This window comes from Vulpes vulpes, chromosome 2, assembly GCF_048418805.1.
Source record: "Vulpes vulpes isolate BD-2025 chromosome 2, VulVul3, whole genome shotgun sequence".
NCBI lineage: Eukaryota > Metazoa > Chordata > Mammalia > Carnivora > Canidae > Vulpes > Vulpes vulpes.
In genome coordinates, this window is record NC_132781.1 from 130281409 (window position 1) to 130302008 (window position 20600).

General features: G+C 38.5%; 1 protein-coding gene across 32 annotated transcripts in view; it reads right to left on the bottom strand.

Annotated features, from left to right (window-relative positions):
* The window catches only part of PDE4D (phosphodiesterase 4D), a 1410178-nt gene that overhangs the window by 331494 nt on the left and 1058084 nt on the right, over positions 1 to 20600 (bottom strand). The window contains exon 1 of one of the 32 annotated variants that reach the window (XM_072749991.1): positions 14573 to 17451. The exons of the other annotated variants lie outside the window; for them this stretch is intronic. Coding sequence (XP_072606092.1) covers positions 14573 to 14661 — 89 coding nt within the window. The 5' untranslated portion in view covers positions 14662 to 17451. Of the gene's footprint in view, positions 1 to 14572; positions 17452 to 20600 lie in introns of those variants that run through there. 32 annotated transcript variants of the gene reach the window in all.

Below are 20600 nucleotides of genomic sequence, written 5' to 3' on the forward strand. Positions count from 1 at the left end.
GCTTAAATTTTCTATCTTTCCTTCTCATCTTTCCTGTCAGTGGTCATCTTAAGACTGTTTCTATCAATTAAACCTAGAGTACACATTAAAAGCTGCAGATACGTAAGTATCTTAAGCATTTACAAAAATTCCCAAGATGAATTTTCAGTGTCTACATATTTTGTTAGTGTATCCACGCACTATGTCATGAAGTCTCTACTATACAAACAAGAATGAGGATTACTTTTGGATTCTACTCGGGGATCACAATTAAATTATGACTGATTTCACATGGAAGCAAACATTTGTATTTTACTTGCAAGACTCACTCTATCTGAAAATTCTGAAAATTTTACTTTTTTTTTTCGTAAGAGAATCTTTATTACTTCTATGTAGAGAAAACTCTATGTATACACTTAGACTAGCTTTGCAACAACTTCTTCAGCCTTTGCCTTTTCCAGCTGGGCATTGTGAGCCACTGATTTTGGACTCAGGACTTTGCCTCCCCAGTGACGGCAGATCTTATATTTGTCATTATAATTGGTTGTGATAGCTTCAGCTAGCTTAGCCAGAGCTCCTTTTTCTCCAGAGTTAACCTGTGTGAAGGCAATGGTGGTGCAAACCTTCCCATGGACCAGATGCCCCAGCCTGACCTTTTTCTTGATAATGCAGAGGGAACCCTCATCTGATGACACAGGGCAGGTGGGAAGACTGCCAGCTTGATGGGATCCACATCTTAGGCAATGACTACCAGCTAAGTCTTCTTGTTTTCCACCAAAATGGTGACAGTATTGACCCTTGCTGGAAGGACTGGTGGTCTCTTAGTGGGGATGTCTGCTTCTTGCTTCCTATCTCCTGAACCCTTTCTACTCATACTGGGGTTCAAGGACCAGCAGAATTAGCACCGTCTTGGAACTTAGGGGAGATGCAGAATCTCAGGCATTGCTCCTGACCTATTCAGTCAAAATCTGCCTTTTAACAAGATCCCCAGGAGATATGTGTGCATCCAGTTTTTAATTTTGTTTCTTAAAGATTTTATTTATTCATTGAGAGATAGAACACAAACAGGGGGAGAGGCTGAGGGAGAGGGAGAAGCAGACTCCCCACTGAGCAGGGAGCCTGATGTGGGCTCAATTCCAGCACCCTGAGATCATGACCTAAGCTGAACGCAGAGGCTTAACCATCTGAGTCACCCAGGAACCCCCGGAATCCAGTTTTTAGAGGCACTGGCCTCAGGCATGGTATTTAGTATTTCATTACAAAGTGTCTTATTTTTTTCAGCAAAAGCATCAGTCCTTCAGTTTCCAATACTGAGCCTAAGCTAAATATTCCTTTAAATATAGTAAAATGATTGAAAACGAAGAAGAAAACCCTAATATTAAAAATGAAGCCTGAAAACTATCATGTCCTTTGTTTATTTTATTTTACAAAGTCTTATTTTTCTGTTAAATTCTTCTATAAAGCACTGTCTCAGAACAAGTTTCCCAACAGAGGTCGAATGCTATGATGCCTGGTGGACTCGTCTGCATTTGAGACTACTAGGCTGATGATCTACTTAAAGGAGGATCCCTATCCCCAGCACTACCTTTTCGGTTTGGATTTGGATATTTCTTATCTTGTGGTCACCCCTGGCAGCAGGTTGGACGACAGGGAGGTGAAAACAAAGATAAGCCATTCTGCTCTTCCTTAGGAGTTTTGCTAAAAGATTTGATATTTTGAAATATTTGCTAGGTTACAATGAATTCTTTGGACTTTAATTCACCAAGGCTCAGTGTTAAATTTTTATTTATCATTGACAAAATGTTTTGTGATGCTAAGCTGCTCTCTGGTACATACTACAAATGACATTGTAGTGACCTGGAAAGATGCATATGAGTTCCAGCGGGACCCAGGGAGTTTGAGGCACTGAAAAATGTTGGTTCTGAGCATTACACGTTTAGTTAAGAGCTCATTTCTGAGGAATCGAAAAGTGAAGCTCAAATATAACAACTCTAGGAGCCCTTACTAAGGTTAGGGATTAAAATTTAAAAGAGAATATTATAAATCCTTAACTCCTTTCCCAATTTTCAAGTCAGGTGACTGTATGTAGAAACTCTTATTTTCAAAGTTCGTGATTTAAAGTACCTGTCTAGTAACAAAGCATACATTGTTTTATGTCATAAAACCCCGAGAATACATTTATACTGCCCTTAATTTTCCTTTTTGTTCTACTGAATATGCCAATTAGAGAGATTTAGGATTGGATTGTGAAAGCTTCAAGAAATAGGACCCACAGTTATTACATACGCTAGATTTCTCCAGTCATCATCTAAAATTAATGATTGCATTTTGACATGGTACAAACTGAACCTGGGTCAGCTTACTTACTTGATGTACCAGAAGTCAGACTGGTATCATAAATCAGTTTATGATGAGCTTTAGAGGGGATGACATACAAAAGAGGATTATGTGTCACCAGAATCTCGACATTAAAACATAAATAAATAAAGACAGAGAGACAAAGAAAGAAGAAAAAAGAATAAGGGGAATGTACTGTATCATGACTTGTATTACATATGTATTCACAGGTGAAGCTAGCTCAAGAAAAGCCCAAACAACTTTTCCAAGAAATAATTTATGGGAGGGAAAAATCTTATTTAAAGTGAGCATAGGCGGGCGGCCCTGGTGGCTTAGTGGTTTAGCGGCACCTTCAGCCCAGGGCATGATCCTGGAGGCCCTGGGATCGAGTCCCACATCAGGCATGGAGCCTGCTTCTCCCTCTGCCTGTGTCTCTGCCTCTCTCTCTCTCTCTTTCAAATAAATAAATAAATAAATAAATAAATCTTAAAAAAATAAAGTGAGCATAGGATATAGAGCTAGAGCTAAAAGTAGGAGATGGACATTTAAAAATAGAATAAAAATTATTAATTGGTTTTGTTCACAATGGTTATTGTTGGGTTGACAAATGAATCTGAATAAAGCATAAGATTACAGATTCAAACTGAGTATGGGTCAAAGACAGGGTCAATTCTATTTCTTCAGAGTGAGCAAATTTTCCACTATAGACATTTATTTCAGAGCTGTGTACTATTTGGCAGGAGGAGAAGTAGAATATGAAAGCCTCACTATTCCTGGAAAAAGAGGTCCTGTAAAGCAGAATATCCATTTCCTATGTAATCATTTATTAAGATGCTGTCATTGAAAATGGAATACCTAGATGGTCTGCCCTTTGGCAAGGAGGCAGAAAACTGGAACACTGCTTTGGGAATTATATAAATGGTACAATCACTTTGGGGACTTATTTGGGTGATATCTAAAAACACAAATAAATGGCAACCCAGCAGTTCTACCCTTCAGGATACACTAAATGTATGTGCATGCACACAAACTTATACATACTCCACGCACATTTGCTTATCACATGACATATCCTAGAACGTTCATAGCATCTCTACTCATAATAGCCTCAAACTAAAATACCCAACCAGCCATCAACAAATTGAGTAATTTGTAGTATATTCACTTGATGAAATAATATCAGGAGAATGAACAATCTACAACCACATAAAACAATATAGATGAATATTACTATTGCAATGTTGATGGGAAGAACCCAACACAGAACAGTTTATATTGTATCATTTCATTCATAAAAAGTTCAGAAACAGGCAAAACAAATCTATGCTCTCAGAAGTCAGGGTGGTGGTTATCTTTGGATGCATATAGTGACTGAAGGGAGCATGAAAGGTATCCTGGTCACGTTTTTTTTCTTTTTTCCTGATCATGTGTAATTTCTGCATCTGAGCACTAGTTATACAAATATGGCTAAGCATTGTTTTTTCCTCACCTAGTTGCACATTTGCACCTATCATCTCCTACCAATCAGATTCTCACAGAGTGCTAAGGGCTACGTATAAATAATTTAACAAGGGAAAAGGGTCCTTCCCTTTTTACCAATACTGGTGCAAGATACTTATTTTTTTAAGTCATACAGGGCTAACAGAAACACAAAGCCTTTCAAAATGCAAGATAACGTTTCCCTAGCTGGTAATGTCTTCTTTCCCTCTCTTGGCATTTCTGCAGGTCAGCTCCCTCTGATGTTGCTGTTGTCTCCATTCAAGTGGATTTTCTTGAGGAAAAGACACCTGAGGTGTTTTTGGCCCTGAGTATCTCGGCCAAGGGGCAGAGGAGCAGTGCTCACAACAAACTTGTAGTATCTCGTTCTTCTACAAGTGGAGACAGAACGAAAACCTGCCTACCGCTAGCAAGAGCAGTATGGGCAATAGGCAAGTGCCTTTGTTCAAGACACTGTGAACTTTAGAACAAATGGCTAAAGAAGGTAATGGTGGGAAAGTATCTAGTCATTATCTAGGCAATGGTAAGTTGGAGAAATAAAACAATTATATAAGCAATAAAATGTTTTTGTCTTTTTGTTCATCTGAGTTCAGGGAGTGATATTTTGTGGAGCCCACAGATGAGAAGTTTTTATCAACTATGATCCAAAAATGGAAAAGGATTTTTTTTTGTTATGTTTTTCTCTCCCCTATGGTGACCACTCTTTCACTAGAGAATGTACTTACATCATCAAATTAATGTGATTCTTAAACAGGACATAAACCTTCCCTTTAGATGAGAACACTAATCATATTCAGCTAGTTTTTCATTTTCCATCTATTTAAACATTGCCATTACGTGAAAAGAAAAATCCCTGAAAACCCAGAGTAGTTTACAGAGCTAGACCTCTCTTCCCAGTCAATCCATTTTATTATCCTATATAAACAAATTCTGCCATTGCATTCCTTTATCCATAGCAACTTCAAGTGGATAATCCACAAATCAATTAAAGATAAGTTAATTGCCAAAAAGGATCAAGGAACAAGCATTAGAAACATAATATTTACAGGCACCGTCCTAAAAATTTATGTGTTAGAGAAAAGTTGGTCTGACTAGCTTTCCTTCTAATCCAACATTTTAAATTTGTATTATTACTTTTGAAAATAAGAAATCCATCACAACATTACTTTTAGTTTATGATATCTATTATGTTTTGGGAGCTGACATGGACAGATAAACCAAACCCAAAAAAAAAAGTTACTACTATAGGATATGTAACTGCTATTGGTTTTTAGTTTTTATTTATTTTTTTAACTTTTAACTTTTTTAAGTTTGGAATTTTTTGAGGATTACATGAAATAATGCAATAGAAAGTACAAAATCCATTCCCCTTTCCTCCTCCTCCTCACATGTTTACAATAAAGGGGGAAGAAAGGCAAATTCACTGAGACTGGACTCTTATCTGACCAAGAACATAGTCAATAATGAGGTCGATATTCATGTTTCCATGCAGTTCTGAGCTATGACATGTCTGCCTAGGACTGCAATATACTTATGGACATATGGAATGGATCTACTTCAACTTATATGTAAAAAAAATTATTGTTTTCTTTATGAAGGCTTCTTTGACTTTTCTGAGCAGAATCTCTGATCTCAGTACCTATGTTATTTTATTAACTTGGTTTATTTTCTGCCTTCTTCTACTACAAGCTTTATGACAGCAAAGACCTCATTCATTTTACTCAAGATTATATCCCTACCAGAATGTCAATAGTCTTAGGTAATAAAGCATCAGGCAAAGTAGTGTGCTGGAGCTGTGCATACCAGCTGACAAAAGCAGACTCTTCAGTTTTTAGGAGTATTTATAAATTGGTTGTTATATCTAGCAACTATAAAAAGTTAAATTATCTAAACATAAATTAATTAAATAAATTACAATTACATAATAAATATTCAAAACTCCTCACTTCCTAATAATTTCCATACATTGTGATATCATGTATGTTTTTGAGGTCACTTACACCCACCTATTGGTATGTGCTATATTGGTTGCTCACGCTCTAGTCTCCTCTACAACTTGAAATGGGTTGTGGGGAGGATTTTTCCAATGGAAATCAGCAAATATTACAAATAGACTGTGTGTGTGTATGTGTGTGTGCGTCTTCACAGAAAGCAGGCTGTTAACATCTACCAGACCACCGATGAAGAGGCTTATCATAGGCATTCAAAAATAGTTTCTGCATGAATATATTAATCTTTTATATGAACTCTGATTACATTTGAGTGATTTGTTCACTGTCACATTAGTTCTTAATTTATTCCTATAGCCCACCAGAAAGCTCCTCTTTTTCAGGTTCACTCTCAGGCTCTCTTTTCAGAGTGGGGCATACACTCGTGCTGCTCTTGGAATGTCTACCTTTTGCATTTGGTTGACTTCACATCGTTCAAGTAGTATGTATCTATTCTGTCCACAAATGCACCTTTTCTTTTTTAACATTTGAGTTGTTCCCTTCTGAATTCACATTATCATCAGTTATTAAATTATACAACTCGACAGGTTTATTACTTCCATATTGCCCTCTCCCTTGCCAATGGGATTTTCTTTTGCTCTGTCTGATTCACAGTAACTGCATACTTATCTAACTCAGCCTTACAGGAATTCAGAGGCTTTCATCAGCCACTTGTTAAGAAAATTAGAAGAGCTCTCCAATTATGGTTCAAAAGTGAAAAACATAATGGAAGTTTATGAAGGAGCATAGCTAAGGTAGGAGCTGGGTATCTGGCTATGGCAAAGCATATCCAGGCTGGGGCCTCCACACAGAGAAGCAACAAAGGAAGGGGTACAGACATAAACGTTCCCTGTCTCGTGAAGTGTTCATTATTTGCTCTGCTCAGACTAAACGCATCTTCTTTGGGCTACTTTATGTGCTGGGGATTCCTCAGTTTCACGACTTATACTCAAAATTCTACTAGCTGAAAATCATAAAATCAACATGATGACAATAATATAAATTTTGTTAGACACTAATTAAACATGGCCGCACATATGCGTGACACATGCAGAAGTGGTATAGCTTTAAGCATGGTCTGGCTCCCATGTGGACCATCAGAAATATTCACAAGCATAATTACAAGTTCTTAGTAGTGTGTGTGGGGGTGTCTTTTCTTCTTGATTTCCACCTTGATCTCTGCCTCTCCTGCCAGCCCACATTTGACAGTTTTTCACACTTCTTGGTAGCCCACAGCCACCTCTTAGCATCAGTCCTTTTGTAATAATCATACACATTTTTATGTCTGTCTGTCTGTGGTTGTTCCATGTGCTGTCTTGATCATACAGGGAACTCACAAGCTTTATTTCCCCTCTTCACCTCTGTATCTGGTTGGCATTGCTGATTGCACAGATGCCTTTAAATGTCTGAGATATGACTTTCTTTCAATTTAGAAAATATCAGCTAATGCTTTCTGCAAAAATCCTATTAACAAAAAAGCCCCTACAAAAACTCTTGCAGCTGTTGTAGGAAGGGATTTTTAGACTTGTAGGTGAAGTATCTAAGTTTAGTTTTACTTGAGTCTTTCTAGTGTTTAGAGGCCCTTCCTTTTGTGGTGGCTGCCCAATTTTGACTCTTGTACTCCTCTGTAGTTGTAAAAAGTGGGTTCCTAACCATTCTGCTTGCTGCCTTACCAAAGACATTGAATTAGATGGGATCTACATTGAAGTGAGGCACTGGGGCATTAGAAGAAAACTTTGTGCAGAACTGCATAGAGCCATGGTGTTGAGCTCTGGCTATGACGCTATCAAATTTCATGACCTGGGCTCTTTCTAGATTTTCAGGTTTTTCTTTCTCTTCCTTTCTTTCTTTCTTTCGAGTGGAAGTTGGGGGCAGGGACAGGAGAGGGAGAGAGAGAATCCCAAGCAGGCTCCACATCTAACATGGAGCCTTGGTAGGGCTTGATCTCACAATTCTGTGATCATGACCTGAGCCAAAGTCAGGAGTCTGACGCTCAACTGACTGAGCCATTCAGGGGCCCTGGTCTTTAGGTTTTCAATGTAAGATGCTGGGTTGGAGCAGATGAACTCTTGTGTCTCTTCAGCTTTAGCCCTCTGCTCTGTGAATGTGGGGGGGAGGAAGCATGGTGTCCCCATTCTTCAGGGGTCTGAAAACATTTGCTAATGGTTTCATTCATTCAAGGCATGTGCATCAACCACCTACACTATGTCACACACACTTACAGGCACTAAAGATAAAGAGGTGGAAAAAGGAAGGTGAAAATTACTGTCACATGGAGCTTACATTCTAGTATTATTAATAATAGCTCACATTTATTTCAGTATTTTCCTGTGCCAGGAATTATATATGATTAACATAATTAATTCTCAGAACACTCCATTTTACACATCAGGAAACTGGGGCAATCAAGTTAAATGACTTCCAATGTCTCATAGCTGTGAAGGAAAGTATGAAAATTTGAACCTCAGTAGTAGTGGCTCTGGAGCTGGCCAGCTCCCAACCATTACCCCATAGCACCTTTCAAAGATGAAGCTGTTAATACATACAAGTGGCGAGCTTATTGCACTATTCTGTAATCAAATGTGGCCCCAATGATAAGGGCTAATCTATAAACTTTTTTGACAAAGAAGTAGATCAAAATTGGTAAAATGATAAAAGGATGGTGGAAAGTGTGATGGGGGGGGGGTAAGCAACCCACTTTATGTACATACTCTGACAGGCGCAATGGCCTTTTGAAGTAGGCATTTATATTTCCCATTTACAGACATGGACTCTACTAAGAGTGGTTAGGGAAATTGCCCCGTCAAAAAAGCAGCAGAATTGGATTTAAACTTCATCTGTTAGTCTCTGAAGTCAAAGACTTTCCCCTATACTGTGCTACCTTGGCCCGCGATGTGTCATGACTGTTAACGTTCCTGTTATTCCTGTAACAATTGTTATGTTGCCTTTATGGTAACTATTTTCCCCATTTTTCAATTATGCTAATATTACTCCCAATTTGGAATATCATTAAGAAGGCCAGTTTAATATTCAAAACAATCCCAGTGGCATGCAACAGGATGAAGCTGACCTCTTTAGCTCAGAGAATCTTCAGACTCTAATGAACAGCTGGCCAAGGAGCAACATTTTGGCAGTGAAATGCAACCACATGACCAGTATTTTTGGCCAGATGAAATGAGCCAAATGGAAGCCCACGAAGCAACCAGGGAGAGGATAGAGCCAGGCCACTTTAATCACTGATTTTTTGTTTTTGTTTTTGTTTTTTTCATTTAAGAAACACTTTTTTTTTTCTTTTTTTTTTTTTTCTTAATGAGAGAGAGAGAGAGAGAGAGCCAGGGGTGGGGCAGAGGGAGAGGAAGAATCTTAGCAGGCTCCACGTCTAGCACAGAGCCCAACACAGGTCTTAATCTTACAGTCATCAGATCATGATCTGAGCCAAAATTAAGAGTCAGCTGTTTAACTGACTGAGCCACCCAGGAGCCCCACAAAATACTTATATTTTGATTTTCTTGTTTAACGCTGCTTTAGACCAATACCAATTAGTCAGTTCAGGTATTACTAAGTTTATATTTTAATTGACCACCAAGCCATGTTCTACATCAAATGACAAGGTGCTCTTTCTTCAGGGAAAGATTCTGAGTTGAACCAAGGGGGAATAGTAAATCTATTAGAATAGCATCTCTTGCTATAGAACTCCTCCTTGTGTGGTCGTGGGAAGATGTGGTGAGGAAACTGGGGGTAGCAGAGCAACTACTTAGATGTCTAGGCTGTAGGTCAGACTTGGGCAAATTTCTTAAACTTTGCCGGCTTTCCTCATCTGGAAAATAAAGACAATACTAGATCCACCTTGTGGGGTTGTTTTGTGAGATAAAATGAGATAATGCATGTACATTCCTGGGAACACGGCATGGAACATAGTAAGTGCCCATGAGAGATTAGATGGTATTACTTACTCATTACTTATTATTACTGCAGACTTGACTGACCTCCTGTATATGTGTGGCTTCTGAACCCTGCACCATCAATCCTTTCTCTCTTTTTTAGTGGTAAGGATTCCCATTCTCTTCCCTCTAGAATTAAATGAGATGAGTTGTGGGGCACTAGAAACGAGTCATCATATCTTTTACAGCTGAAAAGCTTTTTTTAAAAAAAAATCTATGCAATGAGAGGCATGAATGTGGTATCTGGAAAGTTACATCCCAGTGTATTGATCTGTTGGTGACACTCATTTCTCTTCCTGAGTCCTTGGCTCCAGCCCACATTTCTAGTGGGTATTGCTAGGTCCACTTTGACAACTACTGAGGTGCTAAGGCTCAGGTGTTGGTGGTAACAGAGAGGCTGAGACTACACTCTCTTCTTGTCCTTGCCTCCTGTCTGCTACTATCAGATGTCCAGATCCAAGCTGCAAATGTGAACATAACTTTCTAAGAGCACAGGGTCATAGAGGGTTTTTTGTATTAGTAGTATGCCTTTATCTTTCCTTGGCTAGAATATCCTTTGTGCTTCTGTTTCTCTCATTGTTTGTTAATCCTCCTTTCCACTGATCAGTCTGTTCCACTTTAAAAATTTTACCCATTAGCCCTTCTACAAGAGGTACAAGTATACTTAAATGAATTTAATTAATCATCTATTTGGCAGCTCTGTTAAAATGCTGAGGGAGGGATGTTGACATTGAAACTATGGGCAAGAAGAGATTTGGAGATTTTCTGAGCATCTAAATTATTTAGTGTATCTCACGACCCCTATTAGTATAAGATGAGAAAACTAGACATTGTTTCTGGCCTGTGGGACGCTAGTGGAATCATATCTGTCCTAAATGTACCTTGGATGACTTTCCCTTCCATTTGCATGCCACCCACTCCACAGTCACCACATTTTTTCCCCCATTTCTTCTCAGAAATGTCTCTTTCTGAGAAGAGAGAAAGCAGAAAGTTTTGTGATTTGTTCAGGTTGGAAAACAAGACCGTCTCTTGAAGAGTGACTTTCTATTTAAGGTTTCCTTGAACATTACTATACTTTTAAACAATAACAGAAAAACAAAATGTCCCAGCATAGTTCCCTCAGGGGGTTGGCACAGTCCACCAACCTACTAAGTCTAACTCTTCATTCTTTCTTTCCTTCCCAAATAATTTTCTTCCCAATTTAAAAAACTCCAACATAAATTCACTCATTTATATTATCTCCTCAAACCTAATGTGATGAACACATCATTCCTCTTTCTCTCTCCTCCCAAACAGGTTGGAGAGGTGTGGCTCTAATAACGACTGGCACTCACTCCAGATCTACAGGGGAAAATTAGCCCTCCTGAGTATGTAATCCTCTCTATCAAATCATATTTGGCTTAATAAGCTATATATTAATCATATTTGCTTTTTTAAAAGATTTTATTTATGCATTCATGAGAGACACACAGAGAGAGAGAGAGAGAGAGAGAGAGGCAGAGACACAGACAGAGGGAGAAGCAGGCTCCATGCAGGGAGCCTGACAAGGGAATAGATCCGGGTCTCCAGGATCACACCCTTGGCTGAAGGCGGCGCTAAACCACTAAGCCACCCGGGCTGCCCACATATTTGTTTTATAGTAATGTATTTTGCCCACAAAAGACAAAAATCTGTCACTGCTGAAAAACCACTTTCAAATCTATTTTAAGCATTGTATAACTGTCCAAAGTTCTATTTCTCTGGGATGAATACTCCTCCAAAGTATATGATTTGCTATTACTTTAACAAAGCAGACTCTTTAACTGAATTTCATGTATTATAGACTCAGCTTTCCTTTATCCTGAATGTTGCAAAAAAGGGAAAACAATGTCAAAGAAAACTATTTCAGCTTAAAGTTAAGTGTACCACTAGTATCATGCATCCATGTCCATTCCATCTTCAAAGAAAAAAAAAAATACTATACTTCGCACAAATGAGGATTTTACAGAATATAAAATACTTTTCCTAAGCCAACAGTCTTATACAGGAGAAATTCAGTGAAGAAATATTGGCTAATGCCCAGTTATTTCAGTTGCTTCAATAGTGAAATCATATCCAAAGCCTCTCAATGGTCAAGCTAAGTTTCAGCTATTACCATATTTAAGGATCTCATATATTTAAAAAAAATGCAAAAACAGGATTGCAAAATTGCAGGAAAATATAAATGTTTGCAGTAAACAGTTCAACACCTTTAACTTCAGGAATGCTATGCAATAAAAAATGTGCCATTCAGAAGATGTGTGTGTGTGTGTGTGTGTGTGTGTGTATGTAGGCGTGTGGGTGTGTACACATACATACATACAATAATTAATGGTTCATTTGAGATGGTGTGGCCTGTTAAAAGTTTATAGCTATATGATAACCATTTTTTTCATTATTGTCAGTATATTACTACAGTTGAATGCATAATCTTTCTGAGCACTGACAGACCTCTGAAAATGTGAGAACAGAGTGGCCAACTGCCCTCTGAGTTCCCTAACCTTCTACTGGACTCTTGGCCTGTGATAGGCCCTGAAAATTCAACGGGTTGATTTTGCAAATAAAGGGTCATACAAACTAAGTGTAGCAAGATGCTTCATCAAATATGCACTAATGGCAGTCCTGTCACACATAAGGGAGTTTCTGGCCTCAATTTACAATCCAAAGGGAGAGACAAAACAGGACCTACAGAACAATAAAGACAGTATATATAAATCGTTTAATTATTATATTGGCAATTTACATTCAAATTAAAAGCAAATCCATGAGGGACAAAGTCTCTCAAGCTCCAAAGGAGACTGGCCCATGATGGTGATTCAGGATGTTACTCTAACCTCTTTTTATGAAAAAGACTTGTGGGAAAAATTAGAGAGGGAGACTAACCATGAGAGACTTCTAACTCTGGGAAACAGACAAAGGGTTGAAGAAGGGGAGGAGGATGGGGAGATGGGGTGACTGGCTGATGGGCACTGAGGAGGGCACTTCATGGGATGAGCACTGGGTGTTATACTATATGTTGGCAAATTGAACTTAAATAAAAAAATGTAAAAAAAAAAAGGAAAGAAAAACATTTGTGAGAACTACAAATATGGGCACTTAAATATATGGAAAATTCATCCTTAGACATTCCACTCCTTGTTGTATTTTGGAAAGGATCAAAACTTGACCGAAGGATAATGAAAGTAACTTTGCCAGATGAAGGCAAGTTTCATAATATATCTGCAAATTATATAGTAGAGCTTAAACTGCATTTTTTTTCAAGGTTTCTGAAACACTAATCCAACATGCTATTCCTTTCACACTATCCAGTAATTAGACAAGTACAAAATTCCGGGACTTGTTATCAGATCTCAATGATGAGGTTCCAGAATCCACCATCTATTGGAAATAAATACTGCAATGCTAACAAATCTTTGATGAGTACACGCTTTAGTACATAAGAAGAATGAAATGCAAATAATAATCATGAGATGTGCATTTAGTAGAATGCAAAGCATATAGTCGGGTGTATTATTTCTAATGTTGAACTGTATTCATAACTAATAAATTAATATAATTAACAAAAATAAATGGTATTTATTTTGTTTCGAAACAGAAATAAATGGAATTGCTACTTACACTTTCAGTTGCCAATTTTTATTTATCCCTTGTCAAAGTTTTCTTATGCATTGCTAATGTAAGTGAAGTATATAATTTGATTTCTCTGATTTTATAGTTCTCTAATAAATTTCAGGGGCACTATCTTCCATACTGCCTAAAAAAATTAATTCCCATGAATTATTATAAACCAAAATTTGAATGTTTTTATGCAAGTAAATCAGAACACATTTTAATACAAATTTAATACATACCATTATATAGGCCTAGTAGTTTCCAGATACCTTGCATTTGATCTAAATAAGAAAGATATTCTCAAGATTTTGCAAACACTTTCAACTGTATTTGCTTTTCCTGAAACAGCCTTCACTGCTACAGACTAACCAATCAGAAACAATAACAACAAAAAAGTGTGAAGAATCAATCTTTTCCTTGTAAATAGCTAGAATTCTCAAGCAAAGAAGGAAATCCAAGATTTCTTTCTCACTGTCTTCTTTCTTTTTTTTTTTTTTAGTTATTTGGTTAAAATAAGCTAACCTAGATGTAAAACAAAGTTGTCATTGACAATTTATTGAGATCGTGAAGGCGAGATTTTTCATGTAATTTCTACAAGAAATCTTCAGGAATGAAAGATTAACGAAAACATCAGTTTTGACTTTATGGTATCTAATTCTCCTGGACAAGATTAAAATGCCGACTTACCATCTAGATCACAGAGATAGTTGCCAGTTTTCCACATGAATGTGCCCGGAAACCCTTATAAACAAGATAGTAGTATTTCCTCGTTGTTGCTTGATTGCCTGTTTAAAATCCAGCAAGACCCCTTTCCTGACGTTTAAGGGGTTAACTGGAAGTTAGCATGACCAACGTTGGCTATCCTAACTCCATTCGGTATGCTAATACCCTTATTTTCCAGATGCCAGTAAGGGGAAGGCTGTTTTGTTTTTTTTTTTTAAGTTCACCACTTAACTCTCAAAATCAGCTTTTACAGTTTGTCAACTTCCTGCTACTGCTCAGGTTCCCAAATAGCCCTCTTTTAAGATTCATGTTTTTGTCACTCATATTTCAGATACCGCCAGCATAACGCATGTTAGTTGTTAAACAGATCAACACAGGGCAAAAGCATATTGCGGTGAGGGAGGCGGGGTGGGTGCCAAGGCTACAGAGACTGACTGAAAATCATTCTTCCTCGCTACAGAGAGTAAAGACTGATACCTGTAGGACTTTGAGAAACGCAATCTTGTCTTGGCTCTGGGAGATGGTCCTGACACTGTGAATCTCTGAGGATCCCAAAGAAAAGCCATTTGTAAGGAGTGTGCCAGGTTGCTGGAAACCGCAGAAAGTCAGAGTTGGTGCAGGGCCCCAGGGCCGTAGGGCCCCGCGCTGAGCAGGAGACACTTGTGGCTGAGTGAGGGCATTTCCTCTGTGTGGTGGTATGTGCTGACAAGGAGGTGGCAGGCAGGCAGGCTGAGGCAGGGGTGGAAGGGATGGCCAGGACTTCCTGCTGCGTGGCACTTGCCCTTTGCGACAGAGCTTGCTTCACTCAGACCTTATCTCATTAATAACAAGAAACACTTTCTCACAAATTTGTTTTTAAATATAGTCCGGATTAAACAGCATAGTCACATGCCACTCCTGAAAAGCACAACACACATCAATCCACACATCCCTGCCCCCCTACCCACACAGCATGAAAAGTATGATTGAATGTGGGTGAACCTGTACATCAAGTGTGAAGTTTAAACAACAACAACAAAAAGGTAAATATGGGGCACCTGGGTGGCTCAGTGGTTGAGCGTCTGCTTCGGCTCAGGTCATGATCCTGGAGACCCGTGATAGAGTCCCACATCGGGCTCCCCTGCATGGAGCCTGCTTCTCCCTCTGCCTGTGTCTCTGCCTCTCTCTCTGTGCCTCTCATGAATAAATAAATAAAATCTTAAAAAAAAAAGGTATATTAAAAAAAAACAAGTAATTACATATTTACAATGGGGAAATTCAACAAAGATTGCTATGTTTCACACAACTAGCTGCCAAATACAATTTTCCTTACTCCAATTTCTCTTAGATACAGGAATGGGCATCATTATTTGCAAACCTTCCACGAGGATTTAATGGTCTTGAAATACCAGCACCTCCCTGCAAGTCAGCGTGAGAAGAAAACAGGCAGATCACTTTCAAAGCTTTTGGCAGCTTTCCCCTCAAGGAGATGGCGCGTCACCTTGGAGAGTGAATTATCATGCATGACTTTGACAACAGAGATCAATTTTCTTGTTCATTTTCTGTTCCCTAGAAACATTTCTTCACTCTCTGATAAATCCCTTAAAACAACTTTCTTCCAAATTAAATAAATGATGAAAGCCAAAGAGAGCCCTTCGCATGTTTTATGAGTCCAGCACATTTCAGGGAGGCATATATTTCAAGATATTGTACGCAAGAGTCAAAGGACCCCAATGCCGTCATGAGTCCTCACCACGGAGTGGTATTTAATGTTAACAGTGCAGCATAATTCCATCAGTCCCTGTCCAAACACTGCCCCACGGGTGACCTCAACTGTAAACCGAGGCAGAACTGCACTTCTCCTGGATAAGATTAGAGAGGCTTGGAGGGCTGAGAGTCAATTTAACCCACTCTGAACTGGACAAAATTGGCCAACAGTTGAGTTTACTGATGGTTACTGTTATCTGCCAAATTTTGAGACCCACACCACTCCTTCTATCCCTCCTATACTTGAGGGGTTCAAAATATTCATGTAATTTCTGTAAAAACTCAAGGAAGTAACCAGGGCACTTCTTTTCCCAGTGGTATCTGGCACACCAGGGGTTCTGTAGAATGGGCCAGGTCCCATATCGGCTCCGTGAATGAGTAATAGAAAACATTTTTATGGTTTCACCTCTTTGTTATCTGACTGATGGGTGCCAAGAGTGGGTGAGTGAGGCTCTACACAGCAGCAAACTCAGAGGAGCCAAGAGTTCATAAACAAACAGGTTCCCTCTGAAGTAACCAGCAATATTTGAAGGCTTTGTAAATCACACATTTCTGCTCTTGTACACAGATCCATATTTCACAAGAAAAAAATTGGAGGCCACCTTTCAGGTATTCTTTGAGAAAGATCAGGAAAGTACCTGTGTCTACACCTATGAGTCTGCCCTTCTTGGCAGATGAAATTCCACTATTATCATTTCATGCTTTTATACTACTTGGTTTCCATGTCAGGACAGCTCTGAGAAAATGCAAACATTCCTTACAGAGTTAGCAAGTTGCCGAACAACTTGGGTGTTTAGTCACATGGCTTCATCTGAAACTGGAGTCAGAGAGTATAGGAGAACCAGGAGTGGGGAGGAAGATGCCCCTGAGAGCAGGTGGGGTGGGGGGATAGTGGGCATTGGAGGGGGATAGGGGGGTGAGGATGGACACACAGAGGGGCAGAAGAGCAAGAGAGGTGATATGAGCCAAGATGAATTCTTTTCACCTTCCACACAGGACAGAGCTCTCCTTCTAACTGGTGCCATTTTACATTTTACAGGTGAAATAGCCTCAGTGTTTCCAGAAAATAAAAGCTGCAGTCCAGGCAAAGACTTTGGAAGCAAAAACACATGACTTGCTTTGTTATCCTGATTATATTAGTCATGGCAAGATGGACCCTATCACCCCGAGCAGGCTGGAACCAATCATAGGCATCTGAGCTAACATTTGTCTTTGTCTCCACTCCAATTTATATGTTGAAAAGAATGTTAACTGGTATCTGACTGATAACATATTAGGGCATAATAATAATGCAGAATGAAAACACTGTAGGACGTCCAACTTTTCCTAAAAGAAATATACAATGAAGGAGATGCAAAGCTGTCTTTTTCATTACTGCCAAGGTATTTCTTCCTTCTTTTCTCCCTTGATTCTTGACATTGGACAACTGGAATCCAGCAGCGGGATAAAACAATGTAAATATAAGTGGTGCTTGGGTGGCTCAGTTGGTTCAGAGTCTGACATTGGCTCAGGTCCTGATCTCAGGGTCCTGGGATCAAGTCCTGAATCGGGTTCCCAGCTTAGTGGGGAATCTGCTTGTTTCTCTTCTTTTGTCCCCCAGTTCAGGTTCTCTGCCCCTCAAATAAATGAAAAAAATTTAAAAACATAAATGTATATGTAAAATTATGACCAAAGAAATGGATAATCTGGTCATTTTTTCCTAATGTGAAATTGTATATGGGCACAAGAAGAATCTTCCAATGTTACTGTTATTTCTTCCTTAAATAATTACTCATTGCCTCCTTTTCATTTTTTTCTGAACAGTTATACATAATCCCCTTGTAGGTTACCAGGCTTCAGCAAGGTCGCAGAAATAAGCTACTTACTTCTGACATTAATCATAAGTAAAATTAAGACTTGATGTCAAGTATAAATGCTAATATTCTTTGGAAGGACTGGCTAGTACTTCATCGACATGAGAATTTAGACAACTGGCAAAAAATAAAAATTAAGTAAGTTGTTTGCTAGGATGAACCTTTGCTGTCATTTATGTTTTAAACAGTTGTTTATAAAAAGAATAAAAATAAAAAAGAACAGTTGTTTATAACTTTCACTGCACATGCACTAAAGCGTAGAAAAGGAAATAAGGCAATTAACATGTCATTGTTAAACACTTATTTACCCGTAAGAATATTAGTAGAAACGGGATTCAGTGGCAGAGAAGTTCCATCCCCGAGACAAAATCTTCTACAAGTTGGAAACTAAATTTACACCCCCAGGAAAACCAGATTCTGAAATCTAAACTTTGCCTCCACCAAATTGTTATCCAATAATTCCTAACCTTCCTTAAAGCTCAACAATATGCCCACCTCCTCCCAATAATGTAGATCTAGGCTCTGCAGCTCTAAATAAGGTATCTTATTTGACTCTTGAATATTTCTGGGATTTTGGTTCCAAGATTCCAGATGTTAAAAGTGGCAAGTTTGGGGTTTGGTGTCTGACACAGAAACTCAGCATTTCCTTTATAGGAGATTGCTACTATGAATCAAACTGGAAGTCCCACATTTAAAAGTGGAAGAATTTAAACACACCCCACATAGACATTTGCTCACACCAAGGCACTATTCTGACAGGTGGGGGTTGGTCAGCTGAACTTTAGAGAAACACAGAGTTACATGAGTGGAGTTGCGTTATGGTGAAACACACTGCCTCAGGAAACCCGCACAGGCAGAGATAGGCCTGGGACCAAGCTGTATTTTGAAACTGAGGCTGGTCACAGACTTGAAAGCAGCAGAAGTTAATTTGGGAGCAAATAATCACATTTCATGTTCATTTATCAGTTGCCTCTGGAGTGTTACTGTGAGAATTCTATTTTCACAGTGATCAATTGGGAAAGAGTGTGCCAAAAGGAAAGTTAACAACCAGACTTGCACACATTGTAAATTAGTATTCATACAGTATCAGTAACTGGGGTTGTTACTACACTCATGCATTAGCAAAATCAATTATCAGTTATAATTATTTTAAAGATTTTATGTATTTATTTGAGAGAGTTAGAGGCAGAAGGAAAGGGAAAAGCAGGCTCTCCACTGAGCAGGGAGCTCAGTGCGGGGCTTGATCCTGGGACTCCAAGATCATGAACTGAGCTGAAGGCAGATGCTTAACCAACTGAGCAACCCAGGTGCCCATCAATTATTTTTTTTAAAGATATATTTATTTATTTGAGAGAGAGAGAGAGAGAGCAAGCAGGGTAGGGGCAGAAGGAGAGGAAGATAGATTCTCAAGCAGACTCCCCACTTAGCATGGAGCCCAACTCAGGCTCTGTCTCATGATGGTGAGATCATGACCTGAGGTGAAATCAAGAGTCAGTGGTTTAACTGACTGAGCCACCCAGGCACCCCTTAGCTATTGATCATTACTTTAAATGTAAATGCTGCAAAATAACGCTAACCTTTTTCTTAATTTGCTTCCAAATAGTCATTCTAAACCTTACTTGTGCCTACTTGATTTATAGGTCAGTTTTTCTGTGTTGTAAAATGGAAGACAATTATAAGTTGTAACGCTACCAGAATGCTAACAGTTCTGATAGGACCCATAGTCTAGAGAGCATTAGGAAAGCATTCTCTGTATTTTAAGCTGCTACAAAGACATTCTTTATTCATTTGTTTCAGGACACAAACAGAAATAAAATGCAGTTAAAGAGCTCATATTATTAAGACATGGAATAAAACAACTGACAAGAGGCATGATTAAATATCAGAATAAAAAATAAATAAAACTAGATTGTGAATCCAAATGCTTTGCTATATACTTAAGGTTCCCATCTACTTTAGAGTATGTTAGCATTCTTTTTAGCAATTCAGAAGATAATTAGGTAAAAACTCTTTCTAACCAAAAAAGCACTGAGTTCCTTCTAAATACTTGGTAAATGGGGGTTGAAGGAAAGAAGTCAGGGAGGAAAAAATGAGCAGTAAGGAAAATACATTTTATGTTTATTAAGCATCTACTGGATGACTGGTAAAGTTCTAAGACATTTTTCTAAGTAGTCAACAGGAAATATTTTAGAGTCAAAATAGTTTTAAAATGTGGAATTAATATAAGCTGATCACTTGAAATAAAAAAAAAGCTAAGTAATGTTTTTAATGTATGTAAAAGTCTTCTGGGGTCAATGATTGCTTAATTGCCCCATTTTCTATGTATGAAGTTTTTAAAAGTCAGAAAACATTTTTCTTTTCCAATATTGTATTCATAAATGGAGATGGAAAAAACAAAAACAAAATACCTCTCCTCAGGTATTAACTGATAAGTGAAAGGTAGATTATAGAATTTCATTTTGAAAGCCCCTTCCTCCAAGAGCCTTCCCTGCTTTCCCAGACAAGTCTCCACAGCACTCTGCACTTCTTTGTCACTGTCAGCACATTTGTAATCACTACTTATTCAATATCTGGCTTCCTTGATGGACCTGGCCATCTAAAGGACATCGACTATGTTTGCTTTCCCACTGGATGCTCAGTGCCTAGCAAATGACCTAGAAAGTAAGTCACGGATGTTTGTTTAATGAATGAACAAACCAATAACCACAGGGCCCCTTGACAAGAAGATGCATCACCTGTATTACATTCTTTTGTGTTCCCAAATAAGGGCAAAACATCTTGCTGTGGTAGGACTTAACTTATTTTCTCTTTCCTTGCATGTTCCCTCTGACAAAGCCATAACTGTAGCAACAAATAAATGAATAAAATAATAAAACCAGAAAAAAAACACACTGTCATTGTTATGA